The sequence below is a fragment of the Hippoglossus stenolepis genome, chromosome 5 (assembly GCF_022539355.2).
Source record: "Hippoglossus stenolepis isolate QCI-W04-F060 chromosome 5, HSTE1.2, whole genome shotgun sequence".
NCBI lineage: Eukaryota > Metazoa > Chordata > Actinopteri > Pleuronectiformes > Pleuronectidae > Hippoglossus > Hippoglossus stenolepis.
This window is the reverse complement of record NC_061487.1, coordinates 25,647,186-25,670,189: the sequence shown is the minus strand read 5'-3', so window position 1 is coordinate 25,670,189 and position 23,004 is coordinate 25,647,186. Positions and strand designations below refer to the sequence as shown.

Genomic DNA, 23,004 nt, shown 5'->3' with positions numbered 1-23,004 from the left:
AACACCTTAACCCTTCGTCTTCACTTGTTCGTTTCTATGTGTTTCAAACATGTTAATAAAAAAAAAAAGAGAGAAATTCTGTGAAAAACAAGTGAAGAAAATAAAAAGAAAAAAGTATTTGCATAGTTATCTATAGCAAAAAGAGAGGAAGATAAACTAAGGAGCAATAAATACTAAGTGACCAAACAAAGAAACGTCGATTGTCGAATCCCCTCTTCATCCCTGCACCTTGTCCACAACATATCTTTGTACTTTATTCTTCTCAGCCTGACGTGTGATCACACTGGTTTTATTATTATTAATATTCAGCCTGATCTTTTAAAAACAGCCTTGTTTCTGTGGGACTCTCTCATTGGCCTTTTAGAGCTTGTTTCAGAGCAGCCATTTTGAAGTGAAATCGTAAACTCGGGTGTTTCTCATCACGTTAATGAAGCTTCTCGTCTGTTTAGACTCTTAAATCATGTGATTAGTGAAACTAGTGTTTTTTATTGTAGGATTTACTTACTTAACTTTTTTCAATCTCCCCCTCATCCCCCTCCACAAAGTTCATCATTGTGGGAATAATATAATGTAATTGAATAATGTACAGTCATTTTAAAAGGTCTTGATTTTAAAGAGCCTCCAGATAATGTATATTATGATTTGTCGCTATACAAATCAAATTTTAGTGAAAAGAAACCATGTTAACAGGAAGAAACCTCCAGGACCTGACTCCACGTGCCTCGTCCGGTTGGTGCGTTCACTTGTCTGCATGAAAACCTCGTTTCACCGCAGCACCGCCACCTCTCCTGTGGTCAGGCTGGAGTAAAACCACCTCTCTGGGTGTTTTTCAGTTTCCCAGCAGCCCCTGAAGGCAGCAGCACACCTCCACCGGACCCTCCCCCCCCCACCGGCTCACCCTCCTCTCGCCCGGCCCACAAACCCGCACCTGGAGCCCGCAGCCCGGGGAGCGTCGCCGGGAGAGAGCCGCCTTCGAGCCACCGTGCAGCATGGAGGAGTTAGCCAGAGAGAGCATCAGCCTGCTGGCTTCAGCCTCGGCCAAGCCCCCGCTGGACGTGTCCGCCGGCCCGCGGCTCGGCTCCGTGGGGGCCATCTTCATCATGCTGAAGTCCGCCCTGGGCGCCGGGCTCCTCAACTTCCCCTGGGCCTTCGAGAGAGCCGGGAGCATCCGCAGCGCCGTCACCGTGGAGCTGGTGGGAACTGACTTTATATTCTGTTTAAATACTAAAGTGTAGAATCATGAGAAGACACGTGTGCTCCTCCATCAAAGTTGCTGCTGCCAAACTTTTTTTAAAATCTCAAACTCAGAAGCAACCTTTTTCATTTTTAAATTATGTATTTATTCTGGAAGGTTGTGTGTGTTGTTTGTGTGTGTGTGTGTGTTGGATCTTATCTGTTCCAGGTCCACTGAGATCAATTAAGTAGATTCTGATCTGTTCCACCTGAAGAGGCCGTGTCACACTATCACTTTTCACTTTATCAGGCAGATGTGGATCTATTTTCTCCTGCCTGTCAAAACTCCACATGGTTATTGTGTTGAATCTTGATGTTTGACACTTCCTGTGCAGAACTGGACTCATTGTTTGCAGCTTTTTTCACCTCATTAGTTCATCAGTTCAATTAACTAACTTGGGACTTCTCTGGTTTTAGTTCATGTGTGAAAAGTTCCTCATCTCCTGTTTCAAATCCCAGGATCAGTCAGATCTGGATCTATTTTCTCCTCCTGTCATAATTAACATGTTTATTGTATTTAATCATTTTTTATTTACACGTACTCTGGTCTCTTCCTCCTCCTGCGAAGCCCTGAACTCATTGTTTGCAGCCTTTTCACCTCATTACTTAATTTCAATTAACTTACTCCCTCTGGTTTTAGTCACAAGTTCCTCTTTTGAATCCCTGCACTTTGTCTCTGGTCGTCTCACATGTGTGTGAGGGGGAGAAATTCTTCACTGCACATTATTTTAAAACTTGTCCTAAGCACAAAACCACATTATCCTGTTGCGTGAATAAATTATAAATCCTTCTTTATTCTCTGTCTGTCCCTCTTGTCTTTTTGGATAAATCCCCTCGCAGTAATAGTCTCCATGATCTGTTCCTCCTCCTCCTCAGCTCTTTGTGTCTTTGTTGTGTTTGTGTGTCCGTGCTCATCATTTGTCTTCCTGCAGACTTTTGACAAAATGTGGTTTGACTGTGTTTTGACGTGCGTCCCCCACGTCCTCACTTTCACTGTCAGGCTGGACAGACTCGTTTTCTCGCGGCTCGTGCTTTGGCCGTTTTGATTTGACGCCCTCGTTGATTCACTGTCACGTTCGATTTCAAAGATGAAGGTGATATCGAAACATTAGTAGAGAATCATCTCGTCTGGAAACAAAGAAAATGTTTGTTTTTTCCACATAAAACCTCTAAAGTGAAGTAAACCAGTGCAGAGCCTGTTGGGAATGAGCTGTTTTCTTGGTCTGTGGTGATGCTGGTTGCAGCTTTTCTTTGTGAAACTGTTAATCTGAGCTGCAGATGAAGACCTGCTGCTGCACCAGAGAGCGCCGGTCACCTGTTGGTTCAAAGTTAATCAATGTTGAACGAATCCAAATTCAACACTGCCCTTCATTGGGTTTCTGTTGACTGAATCCATTCATTTGTTTTGGGTTTTTTTTATTGTTATAGTAGGACCGGAAGAGGCGCAGCTTCAGAGTCCTGCTGTTTAATTTAGTGCACAGGCTACTTTTATTCAAGTAAATCACTTCTGGGTGGTGTAGGGTTATTAATTTATAACTGTACTAAGTAATATCAGCTATAGAATCTGCTGCTGGAGCCGGTAAAGGGTTTGTTTGCTCTGTTAAATCGCTCTGATGTGGTTTTCCTCGTATAATCTCTATTTTTCTGTGAACAGTGTAGTTGGTGCGACACAAGGCCGAAAGCTTATATAAATAATTCCCAATTTAACCAGATGTGGTCGTTTGCTCTTTTCCAGAGTCACTTCCAGGTGTTTCTTCCCCCTCACATCTTCCATAGATCAAATTTTAATAATTGCTTCTTACAGAAACTAATTCCAGACTGTGACCTTTACGGCCGTTCAACAGGGAACTTGTAAGTGTTTCCCTCTCCTCTCTGTTTAGGTTGCGTAGCTGTTTTGCTTATTGTCACTGAACCTTTCATCTTCCACTCGTCTCATTGGACGACAGTAAATCACTGCTCATTATCAGCGTCTCAACCCGGACGCCACTGACGTTAATCCTGACCGGCAGCGATTCAGAGGTAACCTCCTGGTTCATGGAGATTACTGCACGTCGCACCTCGGCTGCAACATGAAGGTTTAACAGGGTTTGAAAGTTTTGACGGGAAAGTTCAGGATGGTCACCGGCTGTCGTCCTGATCCCTTTTTTATTATGTTCTGTTTTTATTATGACAGTTGTGGAAGATATAAGCCGACACGGGATCATAGGATTAACTTATTGTTGTTGACTCATCTGTATCCGCTGCCTGTGTCTGTATCCAGAGAATCATGGGGATGACATGAGGGTTCAAACTTTACTGTGAATTCACTTTTTATTATCTGCTCTTTCAGGTAGTTGCTCTTCATCTGCCTTGTTTTCCTCATCAGGTCCATTCACAACAGTTCTTTAATTAAATTAAATACACTTGTCAAATTGCATTCTAGCCACAAATGACTCATCAATCCAGATGTTTCTATAATTGTATAAGTGTCACTAATAAAACTAGATGTTGGAAATAAAAAAGACCTTTTAATTCAATTCAATTTTATTTGTATAGCATCAAGTCATAATATAAGTTTACCGTTACCTTTCCCTCAAGTTCTGGGACTATCGTACAGAATCTACGCAAACTAGCAGTTTCCACTTTACTAGAATTTAACGGGAGGCGTAGGTGGGACGAAATTTGACGGTGCGGCCGACTCGCAATTCTCTTTGTTTGTATGGCTCCAAATTACGATATAAATTAAATGGGTTATGGTTAAAAACTGATAGAGAATACGGTCAAGACCTTACAACAGCTAGAAAGACACTCGAAGAGCGCATGACTCCGCTAACGCTCGACCGTGCAATGTTCTAGAAACTGAAAAAAAAAAAAAATACCTGCAATCACCCCCTTCATTAAATCTGCTCCAAGAGTTTATGGGTTCTTCTTTGGCCCAAGTATCAAAAAATCTTTAATGTTTTTTGCGTAATTCTGCCAAGAGACAATTGGCAATGAAAACATTGAACCCACTTTGAGGTCACAAAGAGAGATGCCCAACAGTTCCAACAATGAACACTTGGTGGCAGTGGAGAGAAAATCTTCACTTTAAAGCGAAAAAGTCAAATCTTCAGTGTGTTTCCTTACAGACGTGAGTTCCTACCTTCTTTAAACTGCATCATCTGTTTCTCTGAGCTTCTCTCTCCTTCCTCCGCTCAGGTTTCCCTCGTCTTCCTCATCAGTGGGCTCATCATCCTGGGCTACTCCTCCTCCATCAGCGGCCAGTGCACGTACCAGGCGGTGGTGAAGGAGGTGTGCGGGCCGGCCATCGGTCAACTGTGTGAGATCTGCTTCGTCTTCAACCTTTTCATAATCTCTGTGGCCTTTCTGGTCATCGTGGACGACCAGCTGGAGAAGTGTGAGTTCAAGACAAACTGGTTTTTGCACCAAATACAGCTTCGGTACTTCTTTGTGTCAAATCTTATTTAGCTTCATCATACGTATTAACTTTTGTCAATAACTCTTTGAGTTTGAACGTTTTGTTGCGAGTTGTTTATCTGAATTTACCATCTGGTTGATTCCGACGTCTCTCCTCTTATGGAGGCGAGGACGACCCTTATGGGACCTTTCTGTGACCTTTCTGTGACCTTGCTTGGGTTTTTTTAGTCCTCTCTCCATTAAAGGGTAGATTCATGTCTTCGGTTTGTCTCATTGAATGAAACACGATAGTTCAGATTGTGGTTAAATGACGACTGGCATGTGGCCCACAGAGAAATAACCGAATCTGAATGTGGTCTGGAGCTGGTTGTTGTTTCTGTTGAGTCTCGAAATTATCGTCAGGATCAGCGACTGTCCGGAAAGATGGACAACGAGTCTCCAGCTTCTCCCGTTGACCAAAAATGAAGCCAAACTATTCTTGATAGGGCTTCGGCCATCTTGAACTTGCCCTGATCAGTCTCAGCTGTCAATCATGATGTTTCACCTTGTTTTAATAGCATCAATAACTAATTAAAACCAAACTCATCAGAAAAACCTATAGGAACATTTTATTTGATGGGTACTTTGACTTTTTAGTTTGCAAACAACCTCTAGGAGGCGATCGAAATAATTTGGCTTCATTTTCGAGGACAATTTGCATTTATTTGCTTCCTACACAAAATTTTGTTTTACCTGATCGTCTCTCTCTCTGTGTGTGTGTCTGTGTGTGTGTGTGTGTGTGTGTGTGTCTCTCTCTTCAGTGTGCGGCTCCATGTATGAGCTGATAACTGGTTTGCCGGAGTCCGAGTTACCGCACCACTTCTACACAGACCAGCGCTTTGCTCTGGTGTTGCTCTGCGTCCTCCTCATCCTCCCACTGTCCATCCCCAAAGAGATCAGCATCCAGAAATACATCAGGTCAGGTTTAACGTGTGTGTGTGTAGTTACACTGCATGTCTACACACATGCTGTGTATAGAACTATACTGTATTTAATACAAGGTTTTCAAGCTATATTTTGACTCACTTATAGCTTTAGTGTGGATTTATTAACGTTTTCAATTTGCCAATGCTGGGATTTATTTTCTAATTCACATTAATGTTCTACTTACAAATATCAATTATTTTGGTTTTACCGACCCCAAAGCTCAGGTGTGTGTCTCAGTGTGTGTTGTTCTTTTTTAAGGACACACAGCGTTGGTCTGGTTTCTGTCTGAAGCCGATGATTTGTCTCTGTCCTCTCTCAGTGGTCTGGGCACTCTGGCTGCGACCTACCTGACTGTAGCCATCATCGTCAAATACCACACCACGCCTTCTGTCCTGGTTCACATCACCCCTCTCTACAGCAGCGGGTACGTACACCTGTGTGTGTGTGTCTGTCTGTGTGTCTGTGTGTTTGTAGAAATGATGGAATCCAGGGCTGCAAGCAATGTGTGCGTTTCACTGGTCACGACTGCTCATGAATTTATTCTGTATTGTTTGGACAGAAGTGAAGCAAGAAGAGAAAAAAACATGAATAATAATTATAATAGAATTCTTAACGGTGTAAATAGGTTTTTGTGTCTTTTTAAAAAGTATTTTTTTAACTTCCAGGTCGTCTTTTCTTTTCTGTGTCATAAATCAATCCATCGATGGAGCTGGTCCTTGTTATGAGGTTCCTTTTAGGAAGTATGGCCGTCGTGAGTAATGTCCATAAATCTGCAGTGACTCCCGGCTGCCAGGACAGACGCCGTAGATCAAACCTCGCTCGTCTCTCTCGCTCTGAATGACCCACCTCGCTGCTGTCAGCCCTCGTGTGTGTGACTGACAGATGAACGCGCTGCTAAAGTGACTCTAAATGCCACGACATTATGAACGGTGCCCTAATAACCACGCTTTTTTCTTCTCCTCGTGCTCTTGTGGCATTTGTGATCTTGGGAGAATGACTGTGGTGTGTGTGTCTGCTCGTGTCTGTGCAGGATCAGCTCCTGGGCCTCCATGTTCAGCGTCATCCCCACCATCTGCTTCGGCTTCCAAGTGAGTGAAGCAACATGTTGTGTTTTCCTGTTGGAACGTTCGAGACCCGGTGAACGTACGTAACCAAGGCCACTCGGGCAGAGCTGTGTGTGTGTGTGTGTGTGTGTGTGTGTGTGTGTGTGTGTGTGTGTGTGTGTGTGTGTGTGTGTGTGTGTGTGTGTGTGTGTGTGTGTGTGTGTGTGTGTGTGTGTGTGTGTGTGTGTGTGTGTGTGTGTGTGTGTGTGTGTGTGATGTTGACGTCAGGAGAAAAGTCGTGGCATCAGTTCGCTGCGTTTGCAAAATGTAATTTTCTCATTTGCTCCAAAATAATCCGACATAAATGGAATTAAAGTTCAGGTGAATTTCTTGTCTGGACGATATTTTATCTTAATACAATTCAAGATAGAATATTTCACATCGATCAATATCGTTATTTTTTACAATTTAATTTTTGTTTTAAAGACTGAATTTTGCTCCTGACTGAAGTTTGTGGTTTTACATTCACATTTAACAAATCTAAGGTCGATCAATTGTGTTATACGCTCACAATGCACAATAAATATATCAATATATATATATTGCTATTGATGAAAATGATGTAGTAATCATTGATATTGTTTTATTGTCCAGCTCTAATTTATACTAACATGTGCAAATGCACGAATGGTTGGCAGGAAATGAACGATTCTTCAGGTGAAGGTTTTCTATGACGATGATAAAACTAATCTACACTCACAGGTTCACCCTGATGAAACAGGCCTTGATCATCATGAGGATGATAATGTTCACTTTGGATTGAATCTGTTGAAATTATTATTTAATTTGTGATTCTGTTGAACTGAGTAATACTGAGAGGTGTTCCTAATATTTAGCTCACACCATTTATGAGTTTGACAGGTGGATTTTTGTTTTCAATGGACAGAATCAGGCCAACTGCTGTAGTTGTACTGACGTGTCTGGATCAACAGAGAATCTGATTCTGCAAATAAAAACTGCTGCTGATTTTAATTTAATCGTTTTAGATACTGAGCAGCACAGTTGAGAATCCATTGACCTCCACTGTACCGGGATCATAAAACTAAAGCCCGTGAGGAAATGATATTTTGAATCTGGCCTCATCTCATGGCCTCAGCATCTTCGTTGCCAATAAGTCCGACAGTGAGCTGATGCACTGAGTATTCTCAGTAATGTTTGGGAGCGTTCTCCGGAGAGTGTGATGAAGTGTAGTGTAAAGGTCGGCGGGCTGGCGCCGCCTGCGGCCTCACCGGGAGCTCCGCGCACTGAGCTTTCATATTTAATAACCGGTTGGAGTATGGGAGGAAAAAGATCATTCTGTCAATCTAAAGCAGCACAGACTGATGTGTTACTTCCCAAGTTGCCACGGTAACCCTGACGGCTGCTGATGGAATCTAATAACAGGCGCTGGAAGGTGTGAGAGGATTGATGCGTGTCCTCTCACACAAACACACATGCAGACGCGCTCCCTCAGGCTGAGTGATTGCAGAGCAAAGGGCTGAAAAGCGACGTGATGAGATCCTGAGAGCAGCGGAGGAGGCCGAGGCGGCGAAGGGGGGGTGGGGGGCGAGGTTTCAAACCGAACAATGGCAGCTGGGATCATGTGGGTACACGAGCCTGTGGCCCGACCCCTGCCACGGTTTAACTGGGCTCATCGTGCTGCTCCGAGCCCGAAGCTTTCATCTAATTCCCCATCTCATCTCAGTTCATCACAGAAACCGAGATCAGAGACAATGAGACCTTTTGGATCTTCAGCCTGTGAAAACACTGCTGGTGGCCAGAGACTCACGATCTGTCTGAACCCGTGTCCTGCTTCATCTGGATTTCATCTCAACATGGTTTTTAATTCCAACCAAAAACTTTAATCTAATGTTACACATGAAATCTGTTAAATTTAAAAACTGGAATCTGACCCATTTATCAGAAATTGGCCGACATGAGTCTTTCACAGAAAAATCAGGTTTGACTTCTTAGTTTGCTTCTATGAAAACTTTTACAGAACAAACAATTCAGACATGATGGGAATTTGTTTATATTTTAAATTAAAAAAAGTAAATTTTCTGTATTTTCAAGTTCTATACGTTTGTTTGTGATTAGTTTTTCTTTTTATTTATTGCTATTTATAATAGTTTCAGTCAACATATCGGCATCGTGCTCAAAGATCCATATCTTATCAGGTTTTCGATTAAAAACCTTCATTCTCTCAGGTTTTGTTTGAACGTGGTTCCAGATGTTGACTCTCCTTCCTCTTCTCTGTGCGTTTCAGTGCCACGAGGCGTCCATCGCCATCTACAGCAGCATGGAGAACCAGCGGCTCTCTCACTGGGTCTTCATCTCCGTCATCTCCATGATCTTCTGTCTCATCATCTATTCCCTCACAGGTCAGATTTCTGCTTCCTCTCTCTCTCTCAAACATCACAGTGCAAATCTCTCCACACACATTCCTCTTGCAATATCAGCGCCAGAAGAAACGGTGACATGAAGTAAGATAAGTGGGTTCGCGGTGATGACTGGATTCCTCTTGTGCATCATGAAGCTGGCTCAGTTTTTAGAAATGTTCCACGTGGCTGTGGATTCATTGTGAGATTATTCTAATTAATTTCTAATGAATTCTGATTGTAGCTGCATGTTAATTTCTCTTAATTTATTGAATTCCTGACGGAGTCGATGCTTTTCCACACTCGCTGTGGATCAGACGTGTTCATTTAATATTCAGAGACGTCCACACGGAGGAAGCTTCCTCCAGCAACAACTCCGGAACATCATAGGATCTATGACTCAATGCAATTTATACTGAAATATTAGATGCATCATTCTTGCATCCTCACAGAGAAAGAACCAGGAAGTTGATGATTTTACTGACTTTGGCCTTAATTGATTGTTTCTTTGAGAACCTGAGTTCTGCTGGTTCTTCTGTTTCTGCCATGAATCCATCCCCTCTTGTTTTGATGAGTCTGCATTAACTCACTCCCACTCAGGCCACACAGAGAAACTCCCTCTGCCGTTCAAAGCTTTTTCTCTTCCACTGAATCAGTTTCATTCTGCTCACTCAGCGTCACTCGCCAATAAGTTGATCTGCCAGGATTTTAATCACCATTAACAATATTGAGTTTCTTTTTTCATCATTTTATTAATCCTGATGAACGTGCTTCTCTCGTTTAGTTTCCGGCCCCTCAGGATATTTATCTTACCATCAGCCAAGAGTGACGGAGGAGGAGGAGGCGGCTTTCTACTCGTACATGAAAATGATTTTAGATTCCCCCCCGAGTCTCTCGGCTGCTGCTTTGAGAGTTCAAGCTTTATTTTAGAGAACGAGTGCGATGCCGGTCGAGACCCAAGTGTCCAGACATTTTCCAGAGTTCATGTCAGAGAACGGCAGCGGAGGACAGAGTCCAACTGACAAATCATCCCTGCTTCACTCTTTGGTTTCAAGGAACAAGGACTGGACTAAACCAAAAACACAGCTCTTCCTGTCACTGTCACTGATTTATGAATTTTGCTGTCGAATATGAAGGTCGGAAGATTCGTTTGCAGTCATTTTTATCTCAGAACTTTTTGCAGTATTTTCTCGAGCGTGCACGTCGTCCTCTCTGAATCTGGCTCAGATGAATTAGTGGCGTCTTTAAGCACAACACAATAAAAACATTATTTATTGACCATGTTCACATCACGATCAATAATTATTTCAATCAAATTTTACTAGTTTTAATCATAGTGCTGCACAATAGAAAATCTATTTCACCTCAACCCCTCGCTGTTTGTGCTGAGTCCTCTCTCTCTCTCTCTGTCTCTCTGTCTCTGTCTCTCTGTCTCTGTCTCTGTCTCTCTGTGTTGCAGGGGTTTATGGGTACCTGACATTTGGGAAGGACGTGAAGTCCGACATTCTGATGTCGTACACGGGCGAAGACATCCTGATGCTCATCGCCAGGCTGCTCTTCGGAATCTCCATCATCACCATCTATCCCATCATCCTGCTGCTGGGCAGGTGACGTCACATCACTTCAGTGTGAACTCATAAAAAAGTTTGCAACTTCACCACTAGGTGTCACCAAACTCTACCGACTGAACCTTTAAAGGATCCATCTGAAACGGGGAGAAAACCTTTAAATCAACTACTATCAACCCCCTTGAATGTTTTTTCTTTATCTTTATTTAAGAGTGTGGTCTTGTCAGCTCTACTGAGTGATATCCTCTAGTTGTGTCTAAATCTGACCTGATGTGAATGTAGATTTCTTTTAAAACAAATATGACAGAAGATCAGACTCGTCTTCTCTCTGTCATCTCTCAGATCCGTGATCCAGGACCCCCTGCTGAGTTGGCGGCGGCGGCGTTACGGCGTGGTGACGGTGAACTTCGAAAGCCGCAGCCGCTACGCGCTGACAGTCCTGTGGATCACGGTGACGCTGCTCATCGCCGTCTTTGTGCCAGACATCAGCAAGGTCATCAGTGTCATCGGAGGCATCAGCGCCTTCTTCATCTTCATCTTCCCAGGTAACGCTCCGGTCACAGATTCCTACTCTGTCAGACGTGATGTGAGCGTCTAACCTTGTGTCTGTGTCGGAACAGGACTGTGTTTGATGTTCGCCATGCAGTCGGAGCCCGTGTCCTTGAGGACCAGGTGAGGAAAACGTCAACTGTTCATAAACTGGAACTAAACACCTGGGTTTCGAGGTTGAAACCTTCACGTTCTTGACTTTTTTTAGTTTTCTTGTTATTAACGACGCGTCTTCTCTGCAGAGTCGTCCTCACGGTTTGGGGCGTCGTGACGCTGATCTGCGGAGCCTTCATCTTCGGCCAGAGCAGCACCATCGCCGTCATGCAGTTCCTCGGAAAGATCTGACTGTTCCACTCCCCTCGCCGCTTCAGGTGTTGTCATGGAGACTGCGGTCACCGGGTCCGAACTCGTTCCCCCCCTTTCTCCTCCCGAGAGCCCACGTTGAGTTATGGCCGCCGAGGACTCTTTACAAATGAACATGACCCCTGAACAGTCAAGTGGTCCCTCAACACCTCCCCCCCTCCGTCAGTGCCGCTGTGTTACGTTCTCTCGGGTCACCCGACCGCCCGGTGACGAGCGGCGCCCGTGCCCCCGTCATGCCGAGATGATCTGATTGAAATCCTCAGGTATTTCTGCACCTTTTGTTTGTTTTGTGTCGGTGCAGATTTGTACATATCAGTATTCAACCTGTCTGTGTGTGAGATGAAGAGCACGGTGTTGTACAAACGTGTTTAAATTATCAGTCAAATAAAACACATTTCCAGGACCTGGAGGATTCCACTGCCATGAGGAAGTCTGAGTGTGTATGTTTAGAAAGAGGAGCTGCTTCCTGACATGTGATTGGTCAGTGATGTGTATGAAAACGTTGCCATTTTAATCCTCATAAAACCATAAAATAAACCGGAGTAGATTGAGGATTGTTCCACGTTCATTAAGACACAAGATTAATTATCATTCATCCACAAAGTTTTTCACACACACGTTTCAAATCAAAGCCACGTGACACTTCCTTGTTTCTCAGTTTTCTAGTTTTATTGAATTGCATCACTCTACATCATCTAGAATTTCAACAAGATATTCTTTAAAGACCAAATATAATACTTGCATCCCTGCAATAAGTCTCTACACTTAAGAAGAGAAAGCCGTTTACTGAAACATACATTAAGAATTAATATTTCATTAAACATTGCCATAAAAGTGACTCTTCATTCATGTATGCCATTTTTTTTTTTTCTAGTCATATAGTGTATATTTCATATAATAGATTTTAGTCTCTGTCTTCTTCATAGGAATACTAGAAAAGAAAGAAGGTAAGAAAAGCACAAAACCCATTGAAGAGTAGCATGGCCTAATACTACAGCAAAGAAGTTACTGGACATTCAGTTGACATGCACTCAGTTAAAGGATAGAAAAGAACACACCCGCGGAGGGGAGGAGTTACGGCCTTGATGTATATTCTCGATTGGCTCGGTGTCATGTGACAACACGTGTTGAGGTAAAACGCTTCCTGACCCGCCAGCGTCTCTACGGCTACACGACCTCCTCCTGTCCTCTCGCGCGTCGCCAGGAAAACGTTCGGTCGAGTCGTGGGATAGAAAAAGGAGCCGGTGGCACGTGTCAGAGGGACATTTAGGAATGTTTCAACAGGAAACAGCGTCGGGCATTTTCTGATGATCGACCTCGCATGCACGACCCGACCGGGGCCGGGCGCCGCGCACAGGAAGCGCCCTCTCGGTTAGAGCGCGTGGGCTGCGTTCAGCGGGGCTCCAGCACTGTGGTACTATGGCTGTCAGTGTGGTAAAGTCACTGACGTGTAAACATCAACCCATGCACTATGGCTTTGTGTTTCTGTTCAGAGCTCAGCAGCTAGTGTGACAGTTTGTAGCTGCACAGGAGTGAAGGAGTTATTTGATGAGTGGAAGCTTGAAGGACCCTGTGGAGTTGACTTGGGAACAAAAAGCAGCAGAATGTGGCGCCGTGGGAGCAGCTATTAAATATTAAATACTAAATATGCGACGAGAATAAAATGGAAACATAATCGAAGCCAAACTATTTTTACAATCTGTAGTCGAGAGCGTTGGAAAAAAAGCTAAAACTAGTTCGTTGAGGAACGATAAGATGTTAAAATGTCGTAAATTATAATTTAGCTAATCCTTGGAGGGTTTTCAAAGTAATTTTACGACTCATTTCCGAACAAGTTTTGTTTTGGGTTCGTATTCCATTTCATATAGAGACTCCACCCCCTAGTGTTCAATGTCTGGAAATACAGTTCTTAACGGATAATAACCATCTGGAGGAAACTATTGCAGATTGTTTGTTTATTAAAATCTTAATATCTACTGATTATATCCAAATAAATGAATGAATGATCTTTTCCACATTTATTTAACTTCAATTGATTTTTTTCGCACATTAAAGGAATTCATAAAGTGTCAAACTAGCTGAACAAATTTATATTTAATGATACAATTACACAGATTTACTATCAACGATGTCAAACAATTTTAATTCGTTTTTTTATGCTAACTTCCATACGATTCAACCCCAAAAGTAAAATAATTCACCTCCAGTTGACTTGCATATGGACACAGCTACGTAGAAGCAAGATGGCAGCACCTGATATTTTGGCTTCGTTTTTGGACAGTGGGAGGACGCGCAGATGAGTCGTCCATCTTTATTTACAGTCAGTTACAAAAACAGGGGCCCACTTTATATTGCTCTGCAGCGCTACCTGGTGGTCAGAAACTCCACAGAATACCTCAGACTCTTGGATATAAGTTTCATAGATAAAGCCTTTGCATGCATGTTCTACAAGTCTACCGTGATATACATTTATTTTACAGTATAAGTTATACTAACTCCACATGTTTCGGCCCGGCTCAACGCAGCCCAGCGCTCTAAAGGAAGAGAGATCGACGTTGTACCCGTGAAGCTGAATCCTCGCTCACTGCCACCACAGTTCTGTCGTTCACAGATGGAAAAGAAAATAGACCCAACACTGAGGCGGATGGTCAGATGGCACCGTTTTGAAAGTAGCTATAAAGAGCTGGAAAGGAGTGATTCATGAATAGTAGATCTTAAACCAGATAAACAGTAAGACTATATATATATATATATATTCATCTCTAAATACTCTCATCATACTCAATAACCTCTAATATATCTGTATCTTCGAGTCACAATATCCACTCATTTTTACATTGTGCTTTCTGAACGAGAGTCTGATTGTAGTGTGGAGGGCGTTCAGTGGTGGGGGTGGTGGTGAGGTCAGGTGGGGGGGGGGGATTTCAGTCCCTCCCCAGGGCGAAGGGGTGAGATTTGGGGGGGAGTCAGAGCAGATGCAGAGGTGGGTCTGATCAATTCCAACAAATCTGACATCTACTGAAATGAAAAATCACTATTTCTTTTTTACTCACAGTAAATTCCAGTTCTTCTGCACATGTCCCGGTTTATAATGCACTGAAGTTCAGTCCATCAAACAAACACGTGATCGAGTTGATGTTTAAGTTACTGTGGAGGTTTCAGTCTACTTTCGTGTTTTTGATTTATGGAAAAAACTTTTTTCAATATCAATCTGCTCAGATGGATTTCCTGTGGATGGTTTACTGGGAGATCAGACCCATCATGCGTCTGATTCTGACGGCTGAGATCTGCACCACCTGTGATCCCTCCTGTTAAAGTGGAACCCTTCCTCTACGTGACTTTTTTTGCACTTTGGGGGTCAACAGTGGAAATATACGTCTTTATTGTGTGTGGGAAATGCTAATGTGGTGGATCGGCTACGGCACATACAGTGGTGTGAAGTCGTATCTCGAGATGTCGAGAACTGCATAAGTCTGGCGTAGAGAAATCGAACGCTCTCTGTGAAACGGTCGACACGTTACTGCAACTCAGGACGGGTTCTGCATAACCTGCGGAGAGGCCGACACCGAAAGACCCCTAGTGGGCGTTTCCCTGCTTACTGGGAGTTTACGTCACATCAAAAAAAAGTTAAGTCGTCTCTCTTTTTTTTTTTTTTAACAAACCCTTTGAAAAACCTCCTCTAGCATGTGGTGATGTTTAAGGCTTTTAAATTCGATGTCGTTCAGATGGGGTGTGTCTGTTTCCGATGGTTTGATTCAAAGAAACTGTTGAGAGGAGCTGAGCAGCAACTGTAAAGCTGCTGTTCAGCTCCCACCGAGGAAAACTGTGCACTCAAATATGTCAATAAATACAAGTAGAATCATAATAGAACAACGTTTGCATTATGTACAATCTCTACTAGACTCACACAGCTAATAAGTTACCCACTGCCAAATTCAGACATGGAATACACAGGCGGAAGGCGAAAGTAAAAGCATGTTGAGCTGCATGGAGATCAGTGAGGAGCTGTTTCTCTCTCCTCTGTCTCATGTAGCAGCAAAAGGCTTCATGTCACAACTAGAATGACCCTGAGGTCAACGCGGAGAAATCCAAACCCCAAAGTGTTCGATGGAATAAAAGCTACATGAAGAAATAGAACTTAATGTTTCTCTGTATGTCGCACCTGCAATTCTCACAGCAGCCATTCTGAAGATCTCAGGGAACAAATGGATCTAACTCTCTCATTTGTGTGTTGAGATGGTAAAATTATAATTTTTTATTATTTGGGAATGAAGATAGTTAAATTATTACATACACTACGACATCAGATATGTTGTATTTGTCGCCCATATCTTCTTCAGAGTCATTCTTACCTTTAAAAACTCTCAGAGGGAACTTTTAGACTTAGGGTTTTTGTTCCAGTTAACTTTGAATCGGCCTTAAGACCTTTGGGAACATAGGAGCCGCGGATATAAAGATCCTGGGAACCTTAAGACCTCGGTAATACCGGACCCTGATCCTGACCTGAGGAACATTGGACTCTAGGAGCATCTTGTAATAAACTGTTAGAGATTCTGACTGCCTACAAAATCGGGTTGGGTCGAAAAGTATATAATGCTGAAAAGCACGAAGCTATATTCACAGAAGCATCGAGCTAGTTAACCTTCGAGCTAAATTCAAGCTTTCAGTTTGCTCCTGAGATTTCAAGCTAATTTGCCCACGTGGTCTGTTGTTCGTCCTCGATTACTCAACATGTCTGAGTTCAGAATGGCTGATGTGAGAAAGACGTCAAAACCATTTGTTCATTTACAAAACCATTGGAATTATTAGAACAATGAGAACAGAAGTGGAGAGAGCAGCTACTAAGAAATGACAGCTACGTACAGAAGAGGAGCCTTTTTATGGTAAATTCAACCTTCACTTTCTTTGTGAAATTAAATGACACAATACTCGACCCATTGACGGTTACTGCTACATGAAAAACTCTACGCCGGGGTTCCTGCTACAAGACGAACTCCACCAGGCTCAAAGCTACTGGAAACATGAGCATGAAATAATCCCAAAAAATCTCCAACCAGCAAACCACCACGGTGAGATGCAAACGCCTTTTAAGCTTCTTTTTTCTTTTTCTTTTTTTTATATCTCACGTTGTCCAATGCACTGTTTGTTCAATTTTCACTGTAGTTGACACCATCGATTTGCACTGTGTAAACATGTACTTACAAAAAGAGTTGAGGAATGTGAGGGTGGAGAGAGGAGAGGGCGTGAGAGTGGGTGAAATGCAGGGGGAGAAGGTTTCAGGGGCGGAGGGCGGGTCGGAGAGGGAGGAGTCTTGGCGTGTGGCGGAAAGTCTTCATGCTCAGTCCCTGTTCACGCTGCACCAGGCGGCTGCAGAGACAGAGGACGACAGGTGAGGACGAGGTTAAAGACAGACAAAGAGACTGAAAGGGAAATGATCATCAGACAGAAAGATGATCCTGCAGGTAACTGACTCCAGAGCATTATTATTATCATATTAAGTGGTGCTACTATCATTAATAACATCTTTACATCTATAATAATAACTCAGTCTGACAGAGCTTATACATGATGCGTTGCCAGATGGGAAATGTTGAAGCATTGTACCAGAAGCTTTAAAATCATCGTATTTTGAGGAAGATTATTGTACGCGACCAGAGAAGGGACAGGATGTTCAACACTGACATTTGTGTGTCAAGATCCAGAAACGATCCTTTTCAAGGCACAAGGCTCTTATTTTGAAACAGTAAACAGGAAGGACTTGTGTCAAGTTGTGAGAGACGCAGGTCATCATCACAAGCATGATTGGCTTAAAAGATGTCACATGAGAAGAGATGTGTAAATAAAGACATGATCCATATTTTACTGTCCAGATTACTAACTGATAATACTGTCACCACATTATCGTACATCTGGCAACACTGTGGGAACACAATTTTTAAGGTCTCGACCTTCTATGTAAAGTGAAGACATTATATATTGTGATCTGGCACTGAATTGGAAAGAGAGGAAAAAGATTGAATGGAGGTTGAGGATAAATTTGGCAAGGCGGAGAAAAACAGAAGTGTGCGGGCCGGAGAAAGATGAGAGCGGGGGGGTGAGGAGAGCTGGATGAAAAACGAGACAGGACAGGAAGTAGTAAAGGCCGACTGCCTGGCATCAGCTCCGCTCACTGACAGTCGGCTCCTCGCACAGTGGACGGATGTGAGTCGGATTTAATGACGTCATTTTCAGAGTCAGGCTGCTTGAACTGTCCAGAAAAACTTTCTTAGGATTATGAGGAAACTGATTTATCACAATTCTTTGTCTGAGTTTTACTGGTTTCTGTTCAGTGCTGAGAAATCAAGTCTGTATTTTGTGTATATAATCTTGATAAGAAGAGTTAAAGAATTGTTTGAAGGGGGGGGGGGTGTCCTTTTGGCCGGGGGCCCCCAACAAAAACATGGAATCCTACACTTCCCATAATGCAACCTGCTGCCTGACCAATCCCTGTGTGTTATAAACTTAATCATAAATTTAACGGGGGGCTTTTCTGGACAAAACACTAAACAGACGTTCATGTCTGAAATCAGTGAACCGCTCCTTTATCTGATGATAAAACAAAATTCAGTGGCCCTCATTTTATTGTGTAGTTTTATTGTGTAGTATTTCAGCACTCACCTGGCACGGCTACAGAGGACACGGTCTCCGGCTGGCACAGTGTGTCCACCTTCACATGCTGAAAGGCTTTGTTGGGGGTGGACTGGAGGTGTCTGGAGGGGTGAGAGCACACATCGGCTTTACACACATCATGTATGTACGTGCACACACACGTCTGCAGCCCCTCATAAACGTGCACACGGGCACACGCGGCCTCAGAGCGCTTTGCACGGCCCTTAGCCTTTACTGTAAGGGTTGAAATATTAATGGCCGGGCGACGCTGGGAGCAGTGGAGCAGAAACTCCGATCAGCAGGCAGCTACATCAGCAGCCTCTCCTCGTGCACCAGCACCAGCACCATCACTAAATCATGACGACCTGACGCATCTTGAGTGCTTCAGCAGCTCCGCGCCGAGTGAATGGCTGCAGAATGTTAATTAAATGCGGATGGGGGAATTTTTCCAACTAGCTCATGACGTTAATGGAAGAAAAGAGGGCGCTCTTTATTTGGCAATCGCCAATCAATAAAAACAATGGCAGGAAGGAACGGCGTGCTCAGCTCCAAAAACTTTCCGAGGAGGCGGAGTGCTGAGTCAAAGGCGTTTTCAGAAACAAAATGAATGTCCACACTCGGTAATGACTTTTAATACTTTTAAAGTGGATCAGCATTTACTCAGGTTTAATTCTAAAGTCACTTTCCGAGTCGAAGCAGGGCGGCTCACTCATTTGCATTGACCCTTTGAAATCCTTTTCTAAGTCAGAAAGCTGTAAACACTTGACATGATTGACAGATGTCAGCGAGGAGCTTTAGGATTGAAATGTTCACTGTGAAGTCAGACGTGATTGAAAACTCACCTCTTCCACTCCTCCTCTCCGTCCCAGAACTCGTAGACGACAAAGGATAAACCGTCCGGCAGACGCACGGCGGTCACACTGGAGACGCAGGAAAAAACAGGGAGATGAGAAGAGGAGATGTAATCGGTGGATTGATGGCAGAGGAGGAAAATGGTAGATTAGAGGAACGGGGTGTAAATGAAAAGTAAGGCAGAGGATGGAGGTGAGGAAAGGAAGAGAGGAAACAAAAGTCTCATTAAAGAAACTGATTAAAGAAACAGTGATAATCCTGAGTTGTTTTCTATCCCTGCACAATATTGATGCCACAGCACTTATCAACAAGATGAATGTGTGGAAATTACATCTCATCTGTAAAAATGAAACCTGCAATAAGCCACCGGAACAATGTGAGAATAGATCAGTGAAAATGGAGGAACGTTAGTTGCCCATATGAGGAAAAGATGAGGGAAATAATCCACAAAGAATCTTTGTCCACGGTGACTGAATCATCTTGATTCCAGGAGGTTCAGGGGTGGTTTGATGTTTATCTGCTGGAGACGTACATCTGACAAAGACATGCAGATGGACGAGTGGAAGCTGCTGGTGAGAGAAGTGGAAATAAACCAAATCAGAAAAGTTTGAACCAACACAGTTTGATTCCATGTTCATCAGACTCACGTCCTGTATTTGCTCTGTTCTGCACCTGTTTGGTGAATTTCTGGCTCCAGACACGTCGACGTGAGAGCAGCGCAGCAGCTGAGCTCGTGTTTATGCAGATCAGGTGCTGCAGTGTGGTTTGAAATTACACTGTTCTCATCCCAGATATCATTTTCATTCAAGTTCTCAAACAAGTCCTCTCTAAGAATCACTCAAAATTACCATCACAGTCTCAGCCAATGAGTCAAGTAGCAGGAAACATGGTCAAATCTCCTTCTGCTCCTGAGTCACGCTGTTGAATTAAGGCCAGAAAAGTGTTTGTGCAGAATCTAATGATGTCATCCCTTCATCATGTCATCCTGTTGGACATTGGGGTGAAATTGGGCCATAATCAACATATGAATTCTTGACGTATTACAAGCTGTTGAGTTAAATCTGAAGGAACCTGCTGCCGGCAACATCACCAGGCTGATTGTCTGGATACGTAAGTCGCAGGTGCAGCCTTGTAATTACAAGAAGAGGTTTAGTTACTGTGTTAATGTTTAATTTGTTCAGAAATACAATGATGCTGTTGCTCTAAGGCCAGTGTCTGGAATGTTTAAGGGAAATTTCTGCATTAAATATCGAGTATTTTGAGTTTTTTGAGTATTGTGCAACTCTCCGGCCACAAGAATATCACTAATATAACATGTAGGTATGAAGTCATGCATCTTAACTATCTAATAATTCCAGAAATCTCAAAATCCATTCATCTTATCGGTCTTACACCTGTCATGTGTATTGTTAAGGGACCAATAAAGTGCCACACTACATAAATCTGATAAGTTATAAAACCTACAAGGGGCTTTTACTTTTTTTTACTGTGAGGATAAAAGGTTTGATGCTAAATCTGTGCTTTCGCAGTAAATGGAGAAAACATCATTTGCATCTCAATGCAAAACTAACTGATAAAAGTTATGTAACAGAACCAAACTTCAGCAGTGAGTCTCAGTGAAGTCACAGGCAGCAGGATCAGAGTCAGAGTTTGAATCTGTGAAGCCCTGAAGCTGCGTCTCTTCTGCCCTCTCCGGGCTTCAACGAGAAACACGACTGCAGGAGAATATAATGTAGAAGTTTGTAGAAGTGAAAGGTCTCAGCAGTGAGCACAGAGCGCTGCAGTATCAACCCTGAGGGGAAAGTGTGTCACTCACTACCAGCTCCACTTACACCCCTTTTGTCAGAGCCGGACTTTAGAGAACGAGGATAAAACAGAATAGAACAAAAACAGGATATTTCCTGGAGGCAGAAACTCCCAGTGTGAAGAACTGGGAGGAAAAGATGAGTTTGCATGAGCTCTCTGAAGCCGACTCAATAAATCTGCTAGAAATTGTTGAGCTCGCTTAAAAAAGGTCGGAGGGATGTGATGTCCTGAGAAGTTGAAGGAGAGAAAAAGGACAATGTAAAATGTGACATTATGAAATAAAACGTGACAAGATGATGGGCCATTGTGAAATTGTTAAAGTTTTAAATAAGGGCATTGTGCGATAAAACCACACAAAATAAAATGGAGAAAACTTTTAATTATATATATATAATATTCATTTATACATATATCTTATTTAATTTGTTTATTTTCTATCATTCCAATAGGAGTTTGCCAATGCTTACTGTCTATACTTCTGAGGGGTGTATAAGTACACTGAGGGTGTATAAGTACACTGAGGGGTGTATATAAACAGAGAGTAATGATAAAAGTGATAGTATGCCTCTGTAGTTCTCCCCTGGACCTGCTGAGGGCGCTGGGGGACCGGCTGCCTCTGGATGCCAAATGTCTCCACCAGGCTTTAAATGAAATGACAATAAGTTGTGTGAGCTCTGCTGGAGGATATAATAAGTTTTTGTGTGTAATCACACATGCACGGTAAAAAAAGAAAAGAGCAGCGAAGGAAGAAAGTAAATAAACTTTAAAGATAACAGAAGATTAAATGAGGAAATGAGGAGGAGGGCAAAGGGAGAGACGCACAGTGACACCGAAGAAAGAAAGAGAGGCAGCACACGGGAGAAATGAAAAGTAATGAGGTGGATTCTCTCCGTCAACAAACCGTCTTCACTCTCATACATTATTTACCTGAGCTCCTACAGGCGCTGTGCTGCCCTGCTACACACACACACACACACACACACACACACACACACACACACACACACACACACACACAAGGTAACAAAGGTGCCATCCAACCTCAAAGTCTACACCTCAAAACAAACACACAACGAACAGCATCATCTGAACGTCTGTGTCTCCTCCACCTGATATTCACTGACCACAGCTGAACACCTAACAGTTTTTACATATCATAGACACGGACATTAAAATGGACATAGATGCCGGTTCTGGGAAGTGAAGCCGGTGTGGAGGTGCCGTGAACCAGCAGAGAGAACTGGTTGCAGGGGGGGAAACTTTTCCATTCTGGTCACATTCATTATCAGGAACATGTCCATTACTTTTCTAAATAGTATATTATTTACGACAGAGCGCTGTTCGGACGGAGACAGATTCGTGGCTGAGATGACAAAGACTCTCAGATGTTACCAACAAACCTTCAACGCCTCCATTATGGCTGTTGTTGATAGTGGAGCCCTGATTGGTTGCGCAGGAAAGTGGGCGAAAATTAGCCTCGTGTTTCCATTACTGCCGATCGTATCTGGATAAATACCTGAGATTGATGCAGATTAATTCGACCTCTGAGTGATTGCTGATTGTCTCCTTTCACAGTGAAGACAAAGCCCAGGTGGGAGTGGGTGCTGGTGGGTTTTTGTCCAGTGTGAAAGGGGCTTAAGTGTGTGACTCACTGAGGTGGAGACGATAGATCTGATAAGAAGAGACCTTGAAAAACAACTGAGCAAAGGTGGATTTCCATGTTTGTTAGCATTTCGAAAATCTACGATTTAAAGGTGAGTTATTCTTTTACTAAATTATTGGGTGAATCAAACCTTATGATGCCTGATAAAAGATCGGAGAGTGAAGGTGATATAAATTCATTCTTTGAGGTCCATTTTTCAAAATAAGATAAAAATGAATCGAGTAATTGTTGAGATATTTAGACCAAACTGACCGACAGACCTCGAGCTCTATGTGATATTATTATACCTAATAATTTATATCTGTCTCAATATACTAATCAATGTGTGTTGTAGGTCAGATTTAATTTCGGATACTTGCACTTTGGTACCTTCTGTTAAACCAGAGCTTGGCTCAGCATCAGTGAATCAAGGAGTCATTTGCTGATTGATCACAGCAGCCAAAGAGGTTTTAAACCACAGGCTTTCAAAGGTCAAGACGTCCAGTGTCAGGTTCCTGAGC

General features: G+C 43.0%; 2 protein-coding genes across 4 annotated transcripts in view; one reads left to right on the top strand and one right to left on the bottom strand.

The window, feature by feature from the left end:
* The first annotated feature begins 363 nt into the window (after positions 1 to 363).
* Positions 364 to 11,620, top strand: slc38a8a (solute carrier family 38 member 8a). The gene is made up of 10 exons (XM_047340071.1): positions 364 to 1,193; positions 4,411 to 4,609; positions 5,430 to 5,586; positions 5,915 to 6,019; positions 6,626 to 6,683; positions 8,944 to 9,058; positions 10,515 to 10,662; positions 10,966 to 11,168; positions 11,244 to 11,295; positions 11,415 to 11,620. The coding sequence occupies exons 1-10, from the start codon at positions 990 to 992 to the stop codon at positions 11,515 to 11,517; spliced, it is 1,344 nt and encodes a 447-aa protein (XP_047196027.1). The 5' UTR covers positions 364 to 989; the 3' UTR covers positions 11,518 to 11,620.
* A 562-nt stretch (positions 11,621 to 12,182) lies between these two features.
* The window catches only part of necab2 (N-terminal EF-hand calcium binding protein 2), a 108,815-nt gene continuing 97,993 nt past the window's right edge, over positions 12,183 to 23,004 (bottom strand). For all 3 annotated transcript variants that reach the window (XM_035157786.2, XM_035157789.2, XM_035157787.2), the window contains 3 exons: positions 19,026 to 19,103; positions 18,193 to 18,284; positions 12,183 to 16,902 (listed from right to left, as the gene is read on the bottom strand). In XM_035157786.2, coding sequence (XP_035013677.1) covers positions 16,874 to 16,902; positions 18,193 to 18,284; positions 19,026 to 19,103 — 199 coding nt within the window. In that variant the 3' untranslated portion in view covers positions 12,183 to 16,873. The remainder of the gene's footprint in view (positions 16,903 to 18,192; positions 18,285 to 19,025; positions 19,104 to 23,004) is intronic.